Source organism: Natrix helvetica (assembly GCF_964273705.1).
Source record: "Natrix helvetica genome assembly, chromosome: Z".
Lineage (NCBI taxonomy): Eukaryota > Metazoa > Chordata > Lepidosauria > Squamata > Natricidae > Natrix > Natrix helvetica.
The window spans coordinates 47,388,702-47,410,549 of record NC_138554.1 but is presented as its reverse complement, the minus strand read 5'-3'; the positions used below and the strand labels follow the sequence as shown (position 1 = coordinate 47,410,549).

The window sequence follows — 21,848 nt, the reverse complement described above, 5'->3', positions numbered from 1 at the left end:
AGTACATTCAATATATTTGAACAGAATAAATGCTCTCCAAGTCCTATTTATTAAATGTTGCCATTTACGGGACCTAAGAAACATACTTTTTCTGCTATAATAGTCTGTTTGGTTTCTGCTTAAGGTTAATGTTTGTGTATGTTGTGCTTTTTGTTGTATTTTGTTTTAATTGTTGTCTTTGATCTGAGCTGCCTTGTTTTAGGTTTTAATTGTTTTAATTTAGTACTTTAAGTCCATTGGAATGAGTGGCTATATTAAATCAAATGAATCATCATCTACTTATTGTCCATGTTTCTCTTATTTTGGAAGGGGTTTTTCTTACAGAAAATAAAAGTGATTCACATATATAAATTGTCACATGGAACATGCTACAGACTTAAAGCTTCAGAATTTGTTCTAAAACTAATCAGATGGTAGGCTGGTATTTATATATTGTGAGAGCAAATGTCATAATGCATTTGTTTTCCAGATACTACAACACATCTTACTCTATTCTAAGAATGTATCTTTTTTCAGCTACATATCTGCAAATTCCTTACCCCACTTCTCCTTCCAATAAGCGGTGGTAGGTTTCAATTTCCTGTTCCAGACGTGACTTTATTCCTAACAGTTGCTGATATTCAGCACTTTGGTTTTCCATATCTGACCGAATCTGCAGAAGTTGTTCTTCAAAACTACCGATCTGATTCTGTATTTGACCAAGCTGATTACAGTAATTTTGTTCTGTTTCTGCTAAAGTGCCTTCAAGGGATTGTTTCTGTTGAGAGACAGGCAGAGGAAAAATGAAGCATCAATTGCTGAAATAAACAGTTGGGGGAAAGTTCTGGACTGCAAGCCAATATTTAATATAATATTATGACTATATCTTCTATATGGTAGGTGAGTGGTTGAAAGAATCATTCATGTTCTACTGCATTGTCAAGCTAATTTTTCTTTATTTACTGGTAATTCTAGACAGGACAAATTTTATACACACACACACACACACACACACACACTTTTGGCTAATAAGAATGACTACTTTATATAATATATTCAAATTTTGCTTGCTAGCCTTTTGAACAAAGTGGATGATAACTTCTGTAGCATGAACTTTGAGACTATCACTTACATTCTTAATTATAATATATTTTAATTAGTAGGGACATATATATGCCGTAAGGACTCTGATTTTTTTTTGTCTGCTTACTTGTTTTTAAGTATTCTGGCCTCTGGGTGGAGTAAAATTTGATTGGTATACTTACTTGAATCATAGAAAAGTCCTTGTCTATAATTTGTCAATTAGAAAGTCATTTACAAGGACAAAGCTGTAATCTCATGCTAACTTAGAAATAAATCCTATTTATTTAGTTCCAGATGAGCAGTTACAACCCACAGGTTGTAATTAACTTTGGTTAATTCCAGAAAACTGAGAGAAGAGATGGACCGCCAGGCTATAGGTTAGGCTGGGAAGCTGACATTGTACCACTCCAAAGTTTCTATGTAGAAGAAATCAAGCTGGTATGGCAGTTCACTTACCATAGCAATCTGAGCCTGAAGTTCCAGTTCCAAGCCTTGCATGGTGCGCCTTAGTTCAGTAGCTTCATTTTTGCTTGAACTCAATTGGTCCACATTGGCAGATATCTCTTGCCGCAATGCTCCAACCTAGACACGTTCAGAGAACAATATTTAGCGGGCTAGGTAGAACATTTTCTGTGTTTGACATTCAAGTGGATTGTTCTTGCCTGCTTGTTGAACTGTTCTTCTGCTTCTCTCCGGTTTTTGTCGGCAAGTTCTTCGTATTGGGCTCTCATGTCATTCAGAAGTTTGGTTAAGTCAACTCCAGGAGCAGCATCCATTTCCACGGTGACATCACCACTGGCCGCTCCTCTGAAACTCATCAATTCCTGTGGTAGAGAAGAGTGGTAACTATGTCACAATGTGATAGATTGTCACATTGTGACAATTACATGATAGGAGTTGATAGACAAAAAGGAGGTGCTGTATTCTGGATATCTCTAATGCTATGTTTATTCTTATGGGTCTCCCCCCCTCCTTTTATATATAGAAAAACATTTCCAGATGAATCTTCTTTCAATATGAGTGATATCTAGTACCTAATGGAAGAACAACAGTTTGGAGGGCATACAAGTAGCCATGTGCTGCATATAAGCTATATCCTACCACAGAGGGAAATAACAATTGCTGCCTTTTGGCATCTGCTGTCCAAGGCAATTGCCACGTTAGGCTTAGCAAAACCCATTTTAAAGATTGTGGTGATTTATTATTTATTCAATTTGTAAGGTGGCAAACCATCATGGTCTAAGACAAGATACTAAATTTAAAAACCAGTTCAAAATAAATAAATAAAATCGAAAGGGGGAGGGCAGGAAATGTAAAAAAAAAAAAGCAGCATAGTTTATATGGGTTCACAAATTACCAAGGACCAGATCCTACTGGAAGAACCAAGTTCTCTCCCCCCCCAAAAAAAATAGCCTTTCAGGATTCAGAGGCAATATGCCCAGAAGGACTGAGACAGCAACAGACAAAGCAAGGCACCTATCCAAGGGGTGCAGTGTGACACTGTTGTTGAAGGAAACTGGAGTATGATAAATGAACCCTCATTTATTTCTGACGGGGCAGATGATTTGGATGATTTGAGTATATTTTGTTTTGCAATTCAGTTTTTCACTGAATTCGTTTTTTACACTCTCACTGAACTGACAGCAGTTTTAAGGAGACAGTTTAACCTGGGAAATATTTTGATCCTCTATCAGTCCTGTATAAAATTCAACTCTAGTTTTTTTTTTAAATTTAAAGATTTATTTCTAGAGAAATATGGGTTTTATTTGTGGCATTATCTATCATCTATCTATCTATCTATCTATCTATCTATCTATCTATCTATCTATCTATCTATCATCTGCCTCTCTGCCTGTTTATACTCTATCTCAGGTAGACTAGCAGATTCAGAGGATTCAATCTCCCAAAGAAAACTGCCCATCCATCCATCCATCCATCCATTTATTGATAATGCCACATATATAATTAGATGGGAAGTATAGAAGCTGTGAATAAAGAAAGGGTGGATTTATAGAGGCAAACCAAAGCAACTTTGGATAAATATATGAGTCTTGGATTATAATGTGAAATGCTTAAGAGAGCACTAAGGAGGTTCATTTCTACCCTATGCTATTATTCTCCTTTAAAATGTTTTCATTTAGCCACTAGATGGCAGACATAGCCTGAAGTAGGGAATTTTCATTGCTTTTTAGAAGGGGGAGAAGAGGTTAGAATGAAAATCTACCATTCCTTTTATTCATTGTTAGCACATTGCATACATTTACAGTTTCAAAGCAACATATTAGTATCTATACGCTCTATTTTGGTTGTAGTTCTTCCAACAGCTAGGATTTTCTAAAGCATCAATATCTGGCAAGGAAACCCCTTGAAAACATGTGTAGAAGCAAAGACACTGACAATTAAAACACTTTATGTCTTTGTACACTATTTTCTGAATTGTCAAAAAAGTGGTTTTTCAAGAGGCAACTAGACTTTCTGGTTTTTCTTTGAAGACATTTTGCTTCTCATCCAAGAAGCTTCTTCAGCTTTCATGAAGCTTCTTCAGCTCATCCAAGAAGCTGAAGAAGATTTTTGGATGAGAAGCAATATGTCTTCAAATAAAAACCAGAAAGTCCAGTTGCCTCTTGAAAAAGCACCTCTAGGACAACCATGACCCGGATGACTGAGAATCTCCATAGATATCTTCTGAAATAAACACTTAAAACTAATATTTGTCTGTCATTAATCTACTTTGCACTTTGCCTAGTAAAAATCCTTTCCCCCCATTTTATAGCCATTTGCTACCAAGGGTATGGTGTTGCCGGTTGCAAATTGAGCTCCAGGTTTGGGAAAATCCTGGACACAGGGCATTGCTTCATCCTGAGGCAGAAACCTGAAAAGCTTCCCTTGCAGCAGTGTGTGCAGCTGCAGCAAAAGTGCTGAGCATTTAAGCATTCTCAGGCATATGGATTTAACCATTGTTTCAATGTTTTGGGATAGTGCTATAAAAAAAGAATTATTTATGTCAAATTGTAACTAAATTCTACTCAAAATCTCCCTGCTTTTCCAGAGATCAACATTGCGGATAAGAGCTGGGGACAGAAATTTGTCTGTATTGGGCAGGAAGATCTAGAAAGTGACATTTGTAAATTAACAAAATTCTGTGCCTTTTCATCAAAAGAGAAGCATTCCAGTCAAAATCTAACACCAACATTTGCCAGTGTCAGGAATATATTCCATTAAAATATATCTCAGAAACTTTAGAAAAACCTTTCTCCCACCTCTTCATGGTTCTTCTTCAGGTAGAGAAGTTCCTCATTCAGGCTCTCAATCTGCAACTCTAGATCTGATTTATTCATGGTTAAGTCATCCAAGACTCTGCGTAAGCCATTAATATCACTCTCCACACTTTGGTGTAGGAACAACTCATTTTCATACCTTTAAAGTTGATAGAAGAATGACATTTTAACAATAGCACTTATATATTGCTCCATAGTGCTTTACAGCACTCTCTGAGAGGTTTACAGAATCAGCATATTGACCCCAACAATCTGGCTCCTCATTTTACCAGCCTTGAAGAGGCTGAGTCAGCCTTCAACTGGTCAGGGTCAAACTCCTGGCAGTGGGCAGAGTTAGCCTGCAATTCTGCATTCCAACCACTGCACTTCCCCAGCTCATTATGATTTATAGTCATCATTTAATGAATGCAGATGGATTTATAATCAAGGATGATTTAAAAAGCTGAATAGTTGATAGGTTGGGGGAAAGTTAAACACAGTTCTTTTCTTTTCCTTTCCTGAGTGCAATTGTTTTACTTACTTAAGTTTGAAATCATCAGCAGCTAGTCGAGCATTATCAACTTGTAATACAATCCCAGCATTCTCAATTGTATGTCGACATATCTATAATAAAACATTTAAAAGAAATACGTTCATTCCCCAAAATTCTAAACACTTTGCATCTAAGATTGAAAGAATAAAAAATATAGGCATGCACACAGATATATGGATGCACGCATACTCACAACACACAGACGGAGAGATATGGATACACAAGAATCATATTTACTCTTGCTATCTATTTAAATTCAACCTGCACACAAAACATACATGAGGATAGCTAACCTATTTAAGTTCAGGAGTTAACTTCAATAACTTAATTGAAAAGTCTAAATCAAAATATGCTAAACCAAGAGTTGGACTCCCACCATAGACTGAATAATAAATGACCTCATTCTATCTTCACCTAGCCCTTAATGTGCTTAATTGATATGTGCAGTTTATTTACCACTTCAATTTTCATAGGCTCGAGGCAGTTTACAGGCATTAAATATCAACTAGAATTAAAAAATAAATCTTATGTCAGTAACAAAAATGTAACATGTAATATATATAAAAAAATAAGAAAATGAATCTATCTATTCTGGAACTTGATTTTCACACAATAATTATCAATAAACTAAGTTTAATTTAAAATGGCTGGGTAGGACAGAGTGTGAATGAAATGCTGCAAGCATTCAATGGTGTGGAAATTTATTGGCAACTTACTGAGTCTGGAAAGAGTGTCAACTGAAGTTGGAATACTTTGTGAAAATATTTGAGCTACTTACCTGGTTCCGAAGATCTTCAATGATGTTAAAATACTTGCTGTAGTCTCGATCAGTGTCAGGGGTGCTGAATTTGGCATACCATTCCTTGATTCTGAGTTCTAGCTCAGCATTTGCCTCTTCAAGAGCATGCACTTTGCCCAAATAGTTAGCAAGGCGGTCATTAAGATTCTGCATGGTTTGCTTCTCATCACCTGTGAGGAGACCTCCATCTCCTCCTCCTCCTCCCATGCCAAAGCCACCACCAAAGCCACTTGCAAAACTGCCACTGGCAAAGCCACCACCCATGCCAACACCATATCCTCCAGCAAGGCTTCCTCCACCATAACCCCCTCCACTATAACCCCCTCCACTATAACCTCCTCCACTATAACCTCCAGCAAACTTGGAACCACCACTGAACCCTACACCACTTGACAGTCTAACAGATCCCCCACCTCCACCTCCCATACTATAGGAGGAAATCTGCCGAGAAGAACCCGATGTGAGGACAGACAGAGCCATAGTGTTTGAGCAAGAAGGATGGCCTATGCTGTGCCAGCAAGCAAGCTGATTTAGAAAGAGTGCCTTGGCTTGGTGGGCTTTTGAAGTTTATATATGAAGCTAATGTGGTGTATTGTTTCCGCCCCATCACTGCAAAAATGATTCCTTGCCAAGCCAAAAGCATAACGTCCATGACCAGATAATTATTTTCTCTAATTAAAAAGTGATGTTATCAACTCCAACTTTTCAGAAATATGTTCCCTTGGGTTATTTGTTGTGCCAGCTTTCTGGATCAGGTGGGATGGAAAAGAGCCAGATCTGTTTTACTTTTCTTTTTATCCTTAAAATTTGATGAGCTACTCTTTTTGTCTTTTGCTCCTCAGCAACACTTTCTTTTAACTTTAGATTGCATTCTGCTCCACAGCTCCAGGCCCCAGGCAAAGCTCTTTTAACTGAAAGAGGAAGCCAAGCAAAGCTTCAAGGGACATGTATGAACAACACCAATAGTATTCCATTACATTTGGTAAGGATTTATTTCCCTCTCCTCCTTTTAATCTAACAGAAATTCAGATATTAAATACCTTGTCATTAGTTTGGCTCAAACCTTCATAGCTGATATTAAAAAAATCTTTGATGTTATATTGGAATTCATAATTTGATGTGCAGCCTGTCTATGCAAGTTCTTACAGATGGGTTGGTAACTGAGATTAATAGACCCAAGAATTTTTCTTTCACAGTAACTCTAAGATGGAACAGAACAAATTATTTTAAAAGTGGATCACCAACATTTTATTTCCACTAATTCTTCTGCATATAATATTTCCAGCATTTTCCATCAGATTGTGTTTAATATTGCAGTTTTCTCCATTTTGCTATACTACGTTATATGTCTTGGTTTCAAAATGTTCTGGCCAACATTTTAGAAAGCATTGTATCACAGATCTCCAATTCTTAAATTTCTCCATTTTGCTTTACATTAGGCTCTTAGTTTGCTCTTGGAATCAAGCTTAACTGGGATATATACAAAAAAGAAAAGATTAAAAAAAAATCCCTTCTTGCCCCTAAGGATGGCATGTGTCTTCCTTAATCCTGACATCATGTATTAAAAACAGTTTAAATACATGTACGAAAGACAGTTAAAATCATTATGGGCATTTCTACATTTGATCTTCATTGTAGCATTGCCATGACATTTTACTTAACAGCGGCTTCCGATCTTGTTACCTTACATTAGGAATCATCTAGCCCTTTTCATGTTTATTCGTTGACCGAACTTAGAAAAAAAATGGATGGGAAGGAAAGACAAAATATCTACATATATATATTGTCCTATTGCAATTTTGATTCGTATCTTGTTGAACTCTTATGCCCATCAGCTCTAGCCATCATGGTAAATTGTGAGCAATGACACAAGCTGCAATCTAACAACAGTTTGATGGCCATATAGCTCATTCATGGCTTAAACAAAACCTGCTCTACTGTGAATATTACCATATTTTTCTTAAGACTGTTTTGACTGCCCTTCAAAGCCGAAATTGTGGGAAGATATAGGAGATAAATAAAGCAAGGTAATTGTCCCTTAAAAACTTCATCCAGAAGCATCCCATGTCTGTAGCAGATTTTTCTGCTTCCATTGTGGAAGAAAAAGGTTAAAGGCCTCACAATAGTTGACTAATATTCCTTTTGGTTTGTGATTTCTTTCACAACCTCAAAAATCACATTTGGCTTCTTTCCACTTTCTTCTTCTATATTCAATATCCAGGATTGTGTTTGAGTAAGATGATAGAAGCTCTCTTTAATGGATTAACTCTTTGTTGCTTTCCGTTCACCTCATTGTTGGAAAAAAACGGACCATTCCAGAAACATGTACAGCACTTACGGTACCCACTCCACTACTCTCCTTGCAAGCAATCTTGGCCATTTATCAACTCTTTTCCTCAGCTGCATAAGATCAAAGCAGCATTTGAAGTATCCAATAGGCAAAGAGGGGAAAGTGACACCCTTTTTTCTTATTGTGTGTGCCTCCAGTACTGTTGAGTTGTAGCATGTTGCATCATGATCCTTACTTGTAAAGAATGCCTTAGAGTGTAAAACAAAATTCTTTTTTCTCGAGGGCCAAGAAACTTCTATATGTCTAAGTAATTATTATTTCTCCTGATTTAGATTTATTCTAGGTATACTTTCAGGCTTATACTGAAGATCTATTGTTCTATATTAAAATGTGGTTGCTGAGAATCATATACTGATTAATCTACCTATGCATGTTGATATAATTATAAATGTTTACTATTTATGTTATGTTTCCTGCTTCATTAGATCTTGGAAATGGTAAACATAAGTTATGTGAGATTAAATTTATACTGTAATTTACACCATAAAGTTTAATTGATACACTGAATTTTATTAAGCTGTTTATTTTCCAAAAACGTTTTCTGCAACTGTATGTCCCTAATATCTGAATAGATTTGTAAATGATAAAGCGTTTGGTTGAATGCAGTATTGTTAATGTGAATCAGTTCCCAGGGGTATCTGCAAAACTACTGTGGTGGTTAAAATGTAGAATAATCTATATTATTCATCGCACAAATTTGTCTATTGTGCTAACTGCAACATTTCCTGGACTGGGAGCCCTTGCTTATAGTCACTCATGTCTTGGTCACCTGCCATTTGGATTACTGCATGGTGCTGCCCTTGAATACTACCCAAAAACTTCATCTGGTCTAGAATGCATCAGCATGCATGTTTCCCTAGGATTTCCTTCGTAATACCTTTGTTGTGTGAGCTGCACTCTGACTTCCAGTTTCTTTCCAGGTGTAATACAAGATGCTGGCCATCATTTTTAAAGCCCTGTATGGCATATGACCAGATCAGGGGTGAAATTCTACCAGTTCGAGAGAACCGGTAGTTTAAAAAATGCTAAAAAATGTTTTTAAAAGTTCCAACGATCGTGCAGCACAGTTGATTGTCGCACAGCTGTGTGGTGCGATTTATGTTCGCTAGAAAGCAGGAAATCCTGCTTTCTAGCAAATCAAAATCACGCGGCACAGCTGTTCCCCCCCCCTCACTATTCTACTTACCTTTGCAGACTCAGAAAAGGCTTCTTAGTGCCTGTGGTGCACATGCACTCAAAGCGAACTGATAGCAGACTTCAGAGCATTTCACCCCTGGGCCAGATGTCTCTAAGGACATCTACCCATCCTAACAGATTAGATAGGCATACTCTTAGTCCTTTATTTCAGGCACTGCCATTTGATAAGGAACTAGGATATACGCCTTTTCTGTGGTAGCCCATGCCCTACAGAATATTCTGCCCCTGAAGTTCCCAAGGTCTCTGTAAAGCCCTGAAGACCCAACTTTTCCTCCCCCAAGTTGGGATAAGATGGTGACTGCACATTAAAACTAGATTGCCACCAGATTTTGTTCTTATGTATTTGGCTTTAATGCATGTTATTTTAATTTTGGGTTGGAAGCTCCTAGACTTTATTATAAGGTGGGTAGCTATATATATAAATTAACCAATATGTGCAAGTAAGAATAGATATTTTGTTGAAGTATTGGAGTGTTGGAAGACAGCAGATTTCTAATAGTAGTCTATATTAATAGCTCAGGATTGCATGTGGATTCATGTATTCTCTGAATGTAGCTGTTTCAGGTGCATCAGTGCATGAAAGATCAAACAGTTTCCTAGTTGTTTCTCTGTAGTAGCTTGACAGCAAATGTTGTTTGCAGTGTGATTTCTTTTTGATAGTTCCTTGCTTATGATATTTTTTCTTTTTCTCTGTTTGTTTATCTACTGTTTCTAGAAACAGCAAACATTCCCTCGATGTTTGATTCAAATAAATAATCAAGGAAAAAAACTTCTGAATGCTTGCAATTTGGGTGTCAATCTCACTAGGTTGATCACGAAATCAACTCCACAGGAAGACGAAAACTAATTTTATTTGGATTTGACACTGATAACAGAATTGCATGAGTCTGATTATGCTGTACTTCTTCCTGCTTCTTAACGTCCAGTGAATCATGGCAATGTCTCTGTCAGCCATTTCCAAATGTTTTATTTTTCTGCAATCAAAAAATGTTTCAGCCCCTTTTTCGTACCTGACAGTTACTGCATATTTCTTGTGATCTTTCTTGCTCTGTACATGGGCCTGCAAAAATACCATGAAATTTTGCTACCATGGTGCCTTTCATTATTTGCTCTGTTTTGTGCAACAGCAGAAAAATTATAGCATAAATCAAAATCATTGCAGAGAAATTCAGGGTGTTACCTACTGAAGAATGTTAGAAGTGGAAATATGCCATATTAAAGCAGGATAGGCGTGAGATTATGCAGGCATGGTTCTGATCTGGGAATTATTAAAAATCCTTTTTTTTTTGCCGGGGGGGTGGGGGGACTATACCAATACTATAGTAAGTCTTGCAACAATAACATTTGTTTTCACATTTTACTATTACAAGCTCTCCTGTGCTTCAGTGTGGACAAAATTATAAGGGGCATTTTAGAGGAGATATCAATTTGCTGTTCAGATATCCTATTGGACCAAAAAACAGGAAATAGGCAGCCTTTCAAATATTGCTGAATTACAACTCCAAACACTATTGACTGTGTAGCTTATTTGCAGTTCATCCCCACTTCTGTCATAGATATTATTTGCCTTTGGAAAACAGAAGTCTTATTTGTTCAAATTGCCATAGACTTTTGAATTGGTATAACAATTCATAGAAATGAGTGATAACTTCTTAATAAATATGTGAGTAACATGTAGGGTTACAGTGGCCAAATAGTAAGCGAGGCTGGGTTAAATCAGAAGCTTCCAGTCCTTTTCCATAGTCTGATTATTAGATAACATATATAAGTATAAACATGACTTTGAATTCAGGAAATGGATATGAATAAAAGGGAACGTTAGGACAAGGATGATAGGCATGTTGGTGCCCCTTACAGACCTCTTAGGAATGGGGTGAGGTCGACAGTAGGAATGTGTTAGGAATGTAAGCTAACAGTTGAGTTAGCAATATATAAACCAGGATGGTAGTACTGTTTCTTTAAGTACTGCTGTAATGTGATTGGTTGCTATTACCTCAAGCAGCCCTAAGAGGGAGCCAGAATGACTGTTAACTCTCTGTTTTGTTAGATGCTGATCGGTGGATGTATTGTGAGGTACTGTGTTTTTGCTACTGTTAGCTGCTTTGTGTGCTGAACTAATTATTTGATACTGGACTGTGTTTGAAGGATCATTCCTTAACTGAGAACATTGTTAGCTGACTGACTGAACTGTATATAACTTGGACTTTAAATTGAACTCTGAATACCTCTATATTTCCACATAGTAAACTACTATTATTTATACTATTTGGTTCTCTGTATTTGGTTTGTGCGTGTTCTTAAATACCACTCTCATTACGCTTCTCTGCACACTCGCTCTCCTAACGGGAAGCTTACTTACTTAACCGACAGTCTAAGATTAAAGTTTTGAGGGTTTGGGAAAGAAACCACAGAGCCAGATAGTGTATTCCAGGCATTGATCACTCTGTTGCTGAAGTCGTATTTTCTGCAATCGAGTTTGGAGCAGTTTACCTTATGTTTGTATCTATTGTGTCCTCGTGTATTGTTGTGGTTGAAGATGAAGTAGTCATTGACACTTCAGCTTCAACCATTATATACTACTACTACTACTACTACTACTACTAATAATAATAATAATAATAATAATAATGAATAACCATTATTCAACCATTATTCAGTCGTTATTCTGGGACTCAGACAATGCTTGGACATGTCCCTGTATTTTTCTTGGCAAGCTTTTGGAAGAAGTTTGTCATTGCCTCCTTCCTAGGGCTGAAAGAAAGTGATTGGTCCAAGGTCCATTTTAAGGCAGAACTCAAACTCAGGCTTTCTTGGTTTCTAGACTGAAACCTTAACCACTACACCAAACTGAATTTCACTCAGAATGAAATTAGTCTCGATTATTAGAAAATAATGTGAACCTTTGGAAATAAGAGCTATCATTGGAAATGTATGTGGGGTGGATAAATAGTTGCAAACTGCGAAATTAAATTGTAAATACCTTTATATATTAATAATCAAGTGATTTTACATGTAGAAGTTGCACTATTAACCAAGAGACATTAAGGAAATTTGATGTTGCCTCTTCCATAATTCTAAAGCCTGTATGTTGATTATCAGGATTATCAGAATCAAAGTCAAATACACCTCGTGATCAAGAAAGCTATAAAGTGATTACATAATAAAGAAAGGACTATTGGGATATTATCTTGCTAATATAAATGTATGTTTCTTCTTCTGCTTGCAGCATCACCTGAAGCCAAGAAGTGCTTTTGAAAAAAAGTTGTTATTTTTTTTTATCCCTGAGTTTCTTCAACAGACTGGATTTTGGAGGAAGTCACTCTCCCATGTTCATCTAATTCTTCAATGATTGTTTTAATTACTCTGGTTTTCTTTATCTCTAAAGATAAAAGAAAGAAAGATAGAAAAGCAAGTATATCAAAAATGCAAATGGCAACATTATTTGCTCAAGAAATTTCATTAATAGGAAAAAAAACATTTTTAGGCTACTAAAAATAACTGTATTAGAACATATAAATGTGCTTGTCATGTATAACAAATTTTGCCTTAAACCCAATTGATTTCAATTATTTCTTTCTTTAAATTGAGTTAATTTCTAGGTTTTATGCCTGGCTGGTGCAGGCTGTCTAGGGACAGTAGCTATACATAAGATACTTCAATTTTTTCCTTCTCGTTTCAAGCAATTAAATAACAAACCCTTTTATTTAATGTAAGAAACTAGAAAACATGGATTTTAATGTATGTTTTCAATTATGCTAAATGATGCTGGAGGAAAAAAGAGATTTCTGTACAATTTATGTACATTACGTAACTTTATAGCAATATTTTTCAGAGATTTTATTTTTCATTTTGAAAATGAGACACAAAATTTACATTTCTTACCTTCTTGGAGAGACAGCTACATTTAAAGAAATTGAAGAAATTTCTTTAAAAGTTTAAAAACTTATTTATTTATTTATTCTTCGCACTTCTAGACCGCCCCCTCTCCCAAAGAGGACTCGGGGCGGTGTACAGTCCACACAGCAAATAACAGATAATAAATACAAATATAAATATAGATATAAATATACATATGGAGGAGGTTAAAAAATTAAAAGAACTGTACAGAAGAATATGAATATGGCTCTAAAAGCCCTAAAATCAATTAGATTTAAAACAATACCCTTAAAATACCAGTTGAGAATATATTTCCAGGAGGTAACAGTTGTAACAGTTATAATTATAATTATAAAAACTTGCATATTTCCCATATCCTACAGATATAATTTTGCTATGTCTTTGAATTCTCATAATAACAAAGGTTTTAGATTCATACTTGAAAGGCAAATTATTAAATTTGGGTCAATTACACATTATTCATGTCCATTCACTAACTATGCATTGCCTAAACAATGATAATTATTTATCACATGCTAAATATACATGATAAACGGAAGAATAGAAAGAAGGAAGAGAGAAGTATTTGCCTTGCAAATGCTATATTATTCCTTTGGAAGAGTATGATATTTGCACATGAAGATAAGTGTTAGAAAAATGAATCCATTAACACTAAGTCTTCAGCATGACATGATTAGAGAGAGCGGGACGGTGGATACTTAAGGATTTTGTATGAACTCTCTCTTTGTCTGTCACTCTGCCTGACCTTTATCAGGTCATTTCTTTTGGCCTCTCTCATCACAGAGAAAAGAGCACATGCTTTTTGACTATCTTGCTCCTGAGGTTTTAAATTTTTAAATTAATTTTAATGTTGTACACTGCTCAGAGCCATTGTGTGTGAGTTTGGCAACTATACAAACCTATCAAATAAGTAAGTCAAAACAGGAGAGAGGGGGATAAAAAAGAACAGTCTTAACTCTAGGCCTGGGAGAACAGTTAGACTGCTCACTAGATCTTCAGGGAAAACACCAGGCTCCCCTGGAAATGGCTGATCTATTTGGCCTTCTCTTCCTATGACACAAACAAGCCAGAGGTGATATTCAGCCAGTTCTGTCAGGTGCTGGAAAACCAGTAGTGGAAATTTTGAGTAGTTTGGAGAACCGGCAAACAGGCTGCCCCCACTCCTGCTGCCTCCCAGCTGATCTTCTTTTATTGTCCTGAACAGGAGAACGGAGCTGGAAAGCAGGTTAGTGGGGTGGGAAGGGAATGGGGATTTTGCAGTAACCTTCCCCTGCAACGCCCACAAAGCCATGCCCACAAAGCCATGCCACACCCACAAAACCATGCCCACATAACCAGTAGTAACAATTTTTGAATCCCACATTGAAACAAGCTGATAAACAATCAGAACATGACCAGGCAATGGATAGAAAATCTCAAAATGAGATCATATTGTGACTGTCCTGAGACAAAACCCAAGTCTAATATACAGTGCCTCGTATGTTTGGGGCTCATAATGATTGTAATGGAGACCATAAACTGCTGAGCCATCCCAGACTTAATGCCACCAGGTGGTACATTGAAATCCTCAAGCTTCTATAGCTTTGAGAGCTAATTGCCAGTCCTGCAACAGAATACAGGAACAAATGATAATAGCAGTTTGGAGACAGTACATAAGCTTCAGTCCCAACTGTTCCATAGAGCTTCATCTGCTTACCTGCAGAGTAGAGCCTTTCAAAACCCACAACACCTCAACATTGACAACTGCTGCCACCCTTCTTCTCTCCTGGAGTCATGGCTAATGCCAGACCCAAAACACAGATGGGCACATTTCTGAGAGGGGAACGACCCTCCCTCCAGTACTACTCAAATCTTGCTAAAAATGTAGGATGTGTAGGTACTAGCCTGTCCATATAGTGTATTTCAATTTTTAAATAGCAATTTTATTAATAATTCTAATTGCAACAGTAAAAACATACAAATTGTGGGGGGAGAAACAATATGTTGTTATCTCTGGTAACCCTTAATAGCCTTTTGCTGACACCAGGACTGAGATGGCAAGATTTTTATGGACTTGTCTGTAAATAAGAGATTGGATATAGGAAGTAGATATCATTTACTATATTTTTTTAAAAATGATAGGGTTTCAACAAATTTTAGCACTTTGGGAAAGGCTATAAGGAGTCATTCGGTTTAGAATTCTAGAAAAAAAATCACTTATGTGCTAAGGTAATAGAAGTAGAGAACAAAATACTGCATTGAATCAGAAACAATCACAATAATTCTATTGAATTCCAAGAATATTTACCTTTATTTTTGGTAGTGAATTCAATGTTTCTGGCTTCACTTTTTCTAGTACTGGTCTCTGTGCCAGTCTTTGTGCTTCTGACTTCAGAGCCTGAAGCTCTTAATCCTGAACCTTTTTCAGCTCCCGGATTTTGTGATCCCAGATCTTTGCTACTTCTTGGTACAGATTCACTGTAATAAGCAATAGTTTGATGATGTTACCTTTAGGGGAACTGCTTTGCCAATATTATTATTAGTAGAAACTCTATACATAGCCAATAGATCTTAATGGGATTTTCACAATATTAATATTAACTATAAAATTCTTAAAACACAAATTTCCCATAGAATGCCATACATTTAATCCCATGTTGTTCAACTGGAATAGTAAATCTGAACTTCTGACAATCTTGAATGGTTTTCATGCATGAAAATATGTGCTTGTGCAAAGCGGAAAAATATGGCACAGTATTCCACACTCAATCTATAGTCAGAGTTGTTACACTCATTTAGTTTGCTCATTTATGTTGGTTTGTGAATCAGTTACTCTGTGGATATTTCCAATCTAGGAATTCTAAACCTGTTTGTCTTAAGCTTCCAAGGTTACCACTAATTTATGACAAAATTGAATTGTGACATCATACCTTTTTTTGCCGGATAGTTCCTTCATTCCTTTTCCTGATGCTTCTCCATCAATTAGGCGTCGATAAGTTTCAATCTCATTCTCAAGATGGATCTTGATGTCCAGGAGGTGCCTGTACTCTGCATTCTGACACTCCATGTCTTCTCTGATCTGTTGTACTTGGTTCTCCACATTGCTAATCATCCCTTGTATTTGCAAGAGTTGGGCACAATATTGGCCTTCTGTCTCTGCAAGGGTGCTTTCAAGGGATTGCCTCTGAAAAGGAACAGAGATGTAGGGCTTATTTCTGTAATCCTTCAACAGTTAAGTGTCTAGGTGGGGAGTACCTTTGTACGAATCTATATTAGCAAAAAATGTCAGGCTGTTCACATCTAAGCACTTTGAGAAAAGTGATTTTTTGGCAATAGGCTGTCATATCCTGAATCAATGCCCTTCACTTCTTAAACTTCAGGAATAATATCATGTTTATTTGTAAGAATTTCAAGCCTGAACATGATTCACCAACAAAATAAAGTGGTACAATCCTTTGTACCCTATTCTGTTTTATAAGGCTTTTGTTTCTAAAACCATATGCATGCCAGCATATTATTTGCATGAGTTAGGCTCCATTTCAATCTTGTTGAATTCATAATCTGAACTGCTTTTACTGTATTGTCATTTTGTTTTTGAATGATTGGGAGCATTCTAATTGCACAAGAAGAATCACATTAAGAATATATAAAGTTTTATTTAAAAAGCAACCTGGTGGTCCAGCTTGCCTTTCCTAATGTGACAGAAAGAAAGGAAGCTGGGTTTCTCCAGAGGTTCTAGTCAACACACATCTGAGAAGCAATTGGCTGCGGATCTTGGGCATTACAGTCTCAGCATATCTAGAATTGAGGTAATAACGTGCCAATGTGAAGTTTTTGCTATTCAGTGGAAGCTGGATGGGGCTGTGTAAATCAACCTGCTCTTGTTGTGTGAAACCCAAGGCTAGAGCATCTCCAGCCAATGGGCTCTCCAGCCTCTGTTTGAAATTATCCAATAAGGAAGAACTCCACCAGATAACTGTTCATTGCCCAGCTACTGTTAAATATTGCCATATGTTTCTTCTGCTTTTCCAAAAAGATCTGAATTTTGGAATCAATTTCATGCCTAATACATAGGGAGTGTTTCCTGGAAATATTCATTTGTTTGATCATTTTACTCTTAATTTGAAAATAAACCAGGAAGAAACTTAGGGGTTATTATCCCAGAATAACCAATACAAATTGCATTGAGAGTTTTAAGATCTGTAGATTTCAACTCCCAGAATTTCCCTGAGAGCATGCTGGCTGGAAAATTCTGAGAATTGAAGTTCATACATCTTAAAGTTGCCCCCCCCCCAAAAAAAAACCCCAACACCCAACAACTTTTAAAACTATAGGATATTATAACTTCCTTCAATTTTCTGCTTCCCCAAGTATTGCTATTCAGCACTCATAATTTTAAATTCACATTAAATTAAGAAAGAATCAATCTTTATAATTAGAATGGTTTATTTGGTGATAAAGAATGTCCTTACCAAAGAAAGCTGGGTTTTCAGGTCAATCTCCAAACTCTGGAGGGTATGTCTCAGGTCTGCAATTTCTTTTTTATTAGTGGTGGTTTCTTTGGCACTCACTTTGATTGTCATATTTAATTCCTTACTCTACAATGATTCAAACACAAGATTATCCAAAACATGAACATATCAAGAAAAAGCTATGAAGAATGAAAATTTTGTAAAATATATATTTAAAACCCATCTATGCAGGCTAAATTATATTGCCCTGGAGTTAGCTGGCTACAACTAGCTACAACCCAACATGTTCTCTTAATCTGATGAATGAAGTATAATTCACTGCAGCCAATTCTTATGGGATAGGCAGTCCATTTGGTCTCAAGGCTTTTAAGATAACAGTTCTTTCCCACTATTAGTTTGTGCTGTTAGAATATTTGGGAGGCTGTCCAAGTTTCTTTCTTTGTAGATTGTTCCCTGCTGTGCCATCTGTTATAGCAACCTAACTATAGTTCATTGCAGCACTAAAACACTGATGGTTTATTCTTGTATAGTAAGAATAATATTTTCTAAAAAGCATGAAAAGACTTCATTCCTTATAGTGAAATCAGAACACTAACTGACCTGACATCTAAAGGATGTTATCCCTATAAGTCCCTTCACTCTTGGGGAAGTTGATCTTGGAAATTTTTTAACCTTAAAAAAAACCTAGTAACATATTTTTAAAATGGGGATTTAGTATTGGACATAATACTTGGCTTTGTAGATGTCTAGAGATGTTTCTTCTTTGTTCTCACCTTTTCAACGAACCAAGTTTCAGCATCTTTGCGATTCTGCTCTGCCAAAACTTCATACTCTGTTCTCATCTTGTTCAGAATTGCAGTCAGGTCCACTCCTGGTGCTGCATTTATTTCAACATTTATGTCTCCAGCAACTGTCCCTTGCCAATTCTTCATTTCCTAAGAAGGCAGTGAGAAGGGTAAAAAAAAGAGAAAGGAGACCGTAACCCATTTTTAAACTGTACAATTAGTTTGGCTTGCTATTTAAAATTTTTGCACGTAAACCAATTGTCACACTTTGCACGTTTTTATATATTAATATTTCCATGCAGGAGTTGCAGTGGAGAATGCAGTCTAGCAGCCTGGGCTGACAGCTGTTTAGTCCATTTGATTACTTATTTTTTTTTAAAAAAAGTCATACCCAATTAAAACTAGAGTTCAGTGAAGCCCCTTTTCTAATTACTACTACTGAGAGCCAAACGACACCTAAATTTAACATAGTGAATGCTACAAATCACAAATTGCCAAATAAACTATGATTACATTTCCCAGCATTTCTTAGAGGGCATCAAGTTCCTGAAGGCTAATGTGGTTGTGTGATGTAAACTGTTTTAGAAAACTGGTTGCCTTACCTCTTCATGGTTCTTTTTGAGGAAAGCCAGCTCTTCGATGAGGCTTTCAATCTGTATTTCCAAGTCACCCTTACACATACTCAATTCATCCAGTACTTTTTTAAGGCCATTGATGTCTGCTTCCACATTCTGGTGCAGGAGCAGCTCATTTTCATATCTTGAAAAAAAAAAAAGAAGAAGACAAGAAAGTGCTTTGAAAAGTGCCAACTTGGTAGATCAAAATATTGCAAACTTGTGACAGAGACTTGTTAATAGATGGATTGTTTGAATGTGCTGAGATCACATCCTGTGAAGTTTTTCTTGCTTTTATCAGCATTTGCACATTTTGAATAGGCTGCTCTTGGGCTGAAGAACTTACTTCATTCTGAAATCATCCAGAGCTAGTCTGGCATTATCTATCTGCAGAATCATGCTGGCATTCCGAATACTTGTTGTGATGATCTGTATGGAAGGAAGATAAAAAAGCATTTTAGCAGGTTTATTGCATTTTATAAAAGTAGATAAATGAATCAGAAAAATCAAAGATGTGATATTTCTTACATTAATTTCTTTTTGTAAAAAAAAATTTTTTTTTACAGTAGTGCTAGCTTCCTCACCTGCTGGATTTGTTGAATTCAACTCCCAACACCCTAGCGGCATGGAGAGATTTATAGTCCTCCACAAATGGGTACAAATTTACAAATTTATTACAGGAATAATAATATTACAGAAATAAAGATAAGCAGTCTTCCATTACTTGTTTCTCAAGATGAATTTGTTTTGCTGCAGTAGTGTGAGTTGCAGCCCCAAACACATCTTAACATTACCAGATTGGGAAAGGCAATAAAACTGCATCTTTTACAAAACAATAAGTTCACAATCTCTGTGTTGGGAATTATATGTTAAACTTTGTATTATGCTAAATATATAATGAAAAAACCTCTGTTGGTATTGATTCTATTAAAGCACTATTTCTCATATATTTTCCTTGATGATGCCAAACTGCTTCTCAGAAAAATCTTTATTTAAATATCCCTCTTGTGATTTGGTAATGACTTTGTGTGTTGTCACCCAAAAGAAAATTACTTTTATCCAGAGTTGGGTAATTTATGTAGATTTGGGTAGCACTGACTTAAAGTAAACTTCAATCCTTAAAATTGAATTTGTGTGGAGCTTATTAGGAGGGAATGTCTGAATTCTTCTTTAATGAAATACTTTTTACTAGAAGTTTTCCTTCACAACAGTTAAAAGCAGTGGTGAAATTCATTTTTTTTTACTACTGGTTCTGTGGGCATGGCTTGGTGGGTGTCGCAGGGAAAGGATACTGAAAAATCCCTATTCCCTCCCCACTCCTGGGGGAAAGATATTGCAAAATCTCCATTCCCACCCCACTCTGGGGCCAGCCAGAGGTGGTATTCGCCAGTTCTCCAAATTACTCAAAATTTCCGCTACCTGTTTGACAGAACCTGTCAGAGTCTGCTGAATTTCACCCCTGGTTAAAAGGTGGCTGATCTATTTTGGCACCAACAAAAGGGGATTTTTGTTGATAAGAGGAGAAGCAGAGATTAAAGGTCCCTGCAGACTATGATTCAGCCCCTGCATTAATACTGAGAAATCAAATATACATAGAAACCTGCATGTTATACATCTTTAAAACTATTTTAATTTTATCAGGATACCAACATAAAAATTACATGAAACAAAGCATTGTGATCACCCAAAGTATCAAAATGAAGACAGTTTATGTTTTGTAGATACTGTTTTAGTTGAGACGTGATTAGTAATTATATTTTGAATATATTTAAGCTACATTAAATTAAATCAATAAAGAGAGAGGTAGAAAATGATAACCATGACATGACCAGAGTTTTCCCCTAATTTTCCTTTCTATTTGGTCATAATAATTCTCCTGTAAAATTTCCATCACCTTATAACAGTTTGCATTTGCAATGAAATATTATTTTATCTGAAATTATTTGGATTGATAAAGCTATGTAAAAGAAAGGGTTTGGAAATAAGCATGCAGTGAAAACAACACAAAAAGTTTGTTTTGTTTTAATTATCTTTTTTCCAGTATGTTTCAAACTAAAAAGAGGCCAAACACAATAGACGTACAGGAAAATGTAATATTTTTACAGATGACTGCTTTTTTAAAAAAATAAAAAAAATTTAATTTAAAAACAGGGCAACCTGTTCAATTAAAATTCTTAAAAAAGAAAATTATTGGGCAAGAAACAAGGCAATTAACAAAAATTGAAAAATTAATAGAAGCAGATTGTGAAATCTTATATTTCCTAAAATGTATATTTGATTACTGGAATCACATATGTACTGTAGTGGTTCTCTTAGATATTTGGAAATATTAATCTCAATTAATCAAATATTTATTATGGTTACAGACTAGCATTAGAAAGGTGAGATACAAACAATTAGTAATTCTATGACTTAAAAAATATAAAATATACAAGGTTCAAAGCATTTTTAAAAAGTAAAAAATGTATTAAAACAAAAAAATGATAAACATGAAAAGGAGTAAAACAGTGTTATTGTCAATCTAATATCTATATATCTAATAACTATATTTATATAAATATAGACATTAGATTGACAATAACACTGTTTTACTCCTATTTGTATCTATTCATCCCTCCATCCCTCCATCTACATAAGGTCTAGGATTGCATTCAATTGACCACTAGATTCATTTAAAACCTTTTTCTCATATGAAGAAAGCAGCTTTAAAAGTGGCTCATAGATGTGTAACTTGCAAAATAAACCAATTTTATTATTTTGTGGAATTAGCTGTTATGGTAAAGGTATCTATGTACTTTCATTTTGTAAATAAGTAAGTAAAAAACTACACAGCTGGTTTTGCTACAAATTTATGATAATTAAAAACATAACAAGATAAGTATA

General features: G+C 35.8%; 2 protein-coding genes across 2 annotated transcripts in view; both read right to left on the bottom strand.

Annotated features, from left to right (window-relative positions):
- LOC309401563 (uncharacterized protein) overlaps nucleotides 1–6,211 on the bottom strand; it is a 33,503-nt gene extending 27,292 nt beyond the window's left edge. The window contains exons 1-6 of the mRNA XM_081970633.1: nucleotides 5,651–6,211; nucleotides 4,861–4,943; nucleotides 4,323–4,479; nucleotides 1,725–1,886; nucleotides 1,519–1,644; nucleotides 540–757 (exon numbers count right to left, since the gene is read on the bottom strand). Coding sequence (XP_081826759.1) covers nucleotides 540–757; nucleotides 1,519–1,644; nucleotides 1,725–1,886; nucleotides 4,323–4,479; nucleotides 4,861–4,943; nucleotides 5,651–6,151 — 1,247 coding nt within the window. The 5' untranslated portion in view covers nucleotides 6,152–6,211. The remainder of the gene's footprint in view (nucleotides 1–539; nucleotides 758–1,518; nucleotides 1,645–1,724; nucleotides 1,887–4,322; nucleotides 4,480–4,860; nucleotides 4,944–5,650) is intronic.
- A 9,778-nt stretch (nucleotides 6,212–15,989) lies between these two features.
- The window catches only part of LOC309401779 (keratin, type I cytoskeletal 12-like), a gene marked incomplete at both ends in the record, with an annotated part of 8,311 nt that continues 2,452 nt past the window's right edge, over nucleotides 15,990–21,848 (bottom strand). The window contains 6 exon segments of the mRNA XM_081971014.1: nucleotides 15,990–16,031; nucleotides 16,033–16,278; nucleotides 17,567–17,692; nucleotides 18,340–18,501; nucleotides 18,954–19,110; nucleotides 19,312–19,394. Of these exon segments, the coding sequence (XP_081827140.1) occupies nucleotides 15,990–16,031; nucleotides 16,033–16,278; nucleotides 17,567–17,692; nucleotides 18,340–18,501; nucleotides 18,954–19,110; nucleotides 19,312–19,394 (816 nt within the window).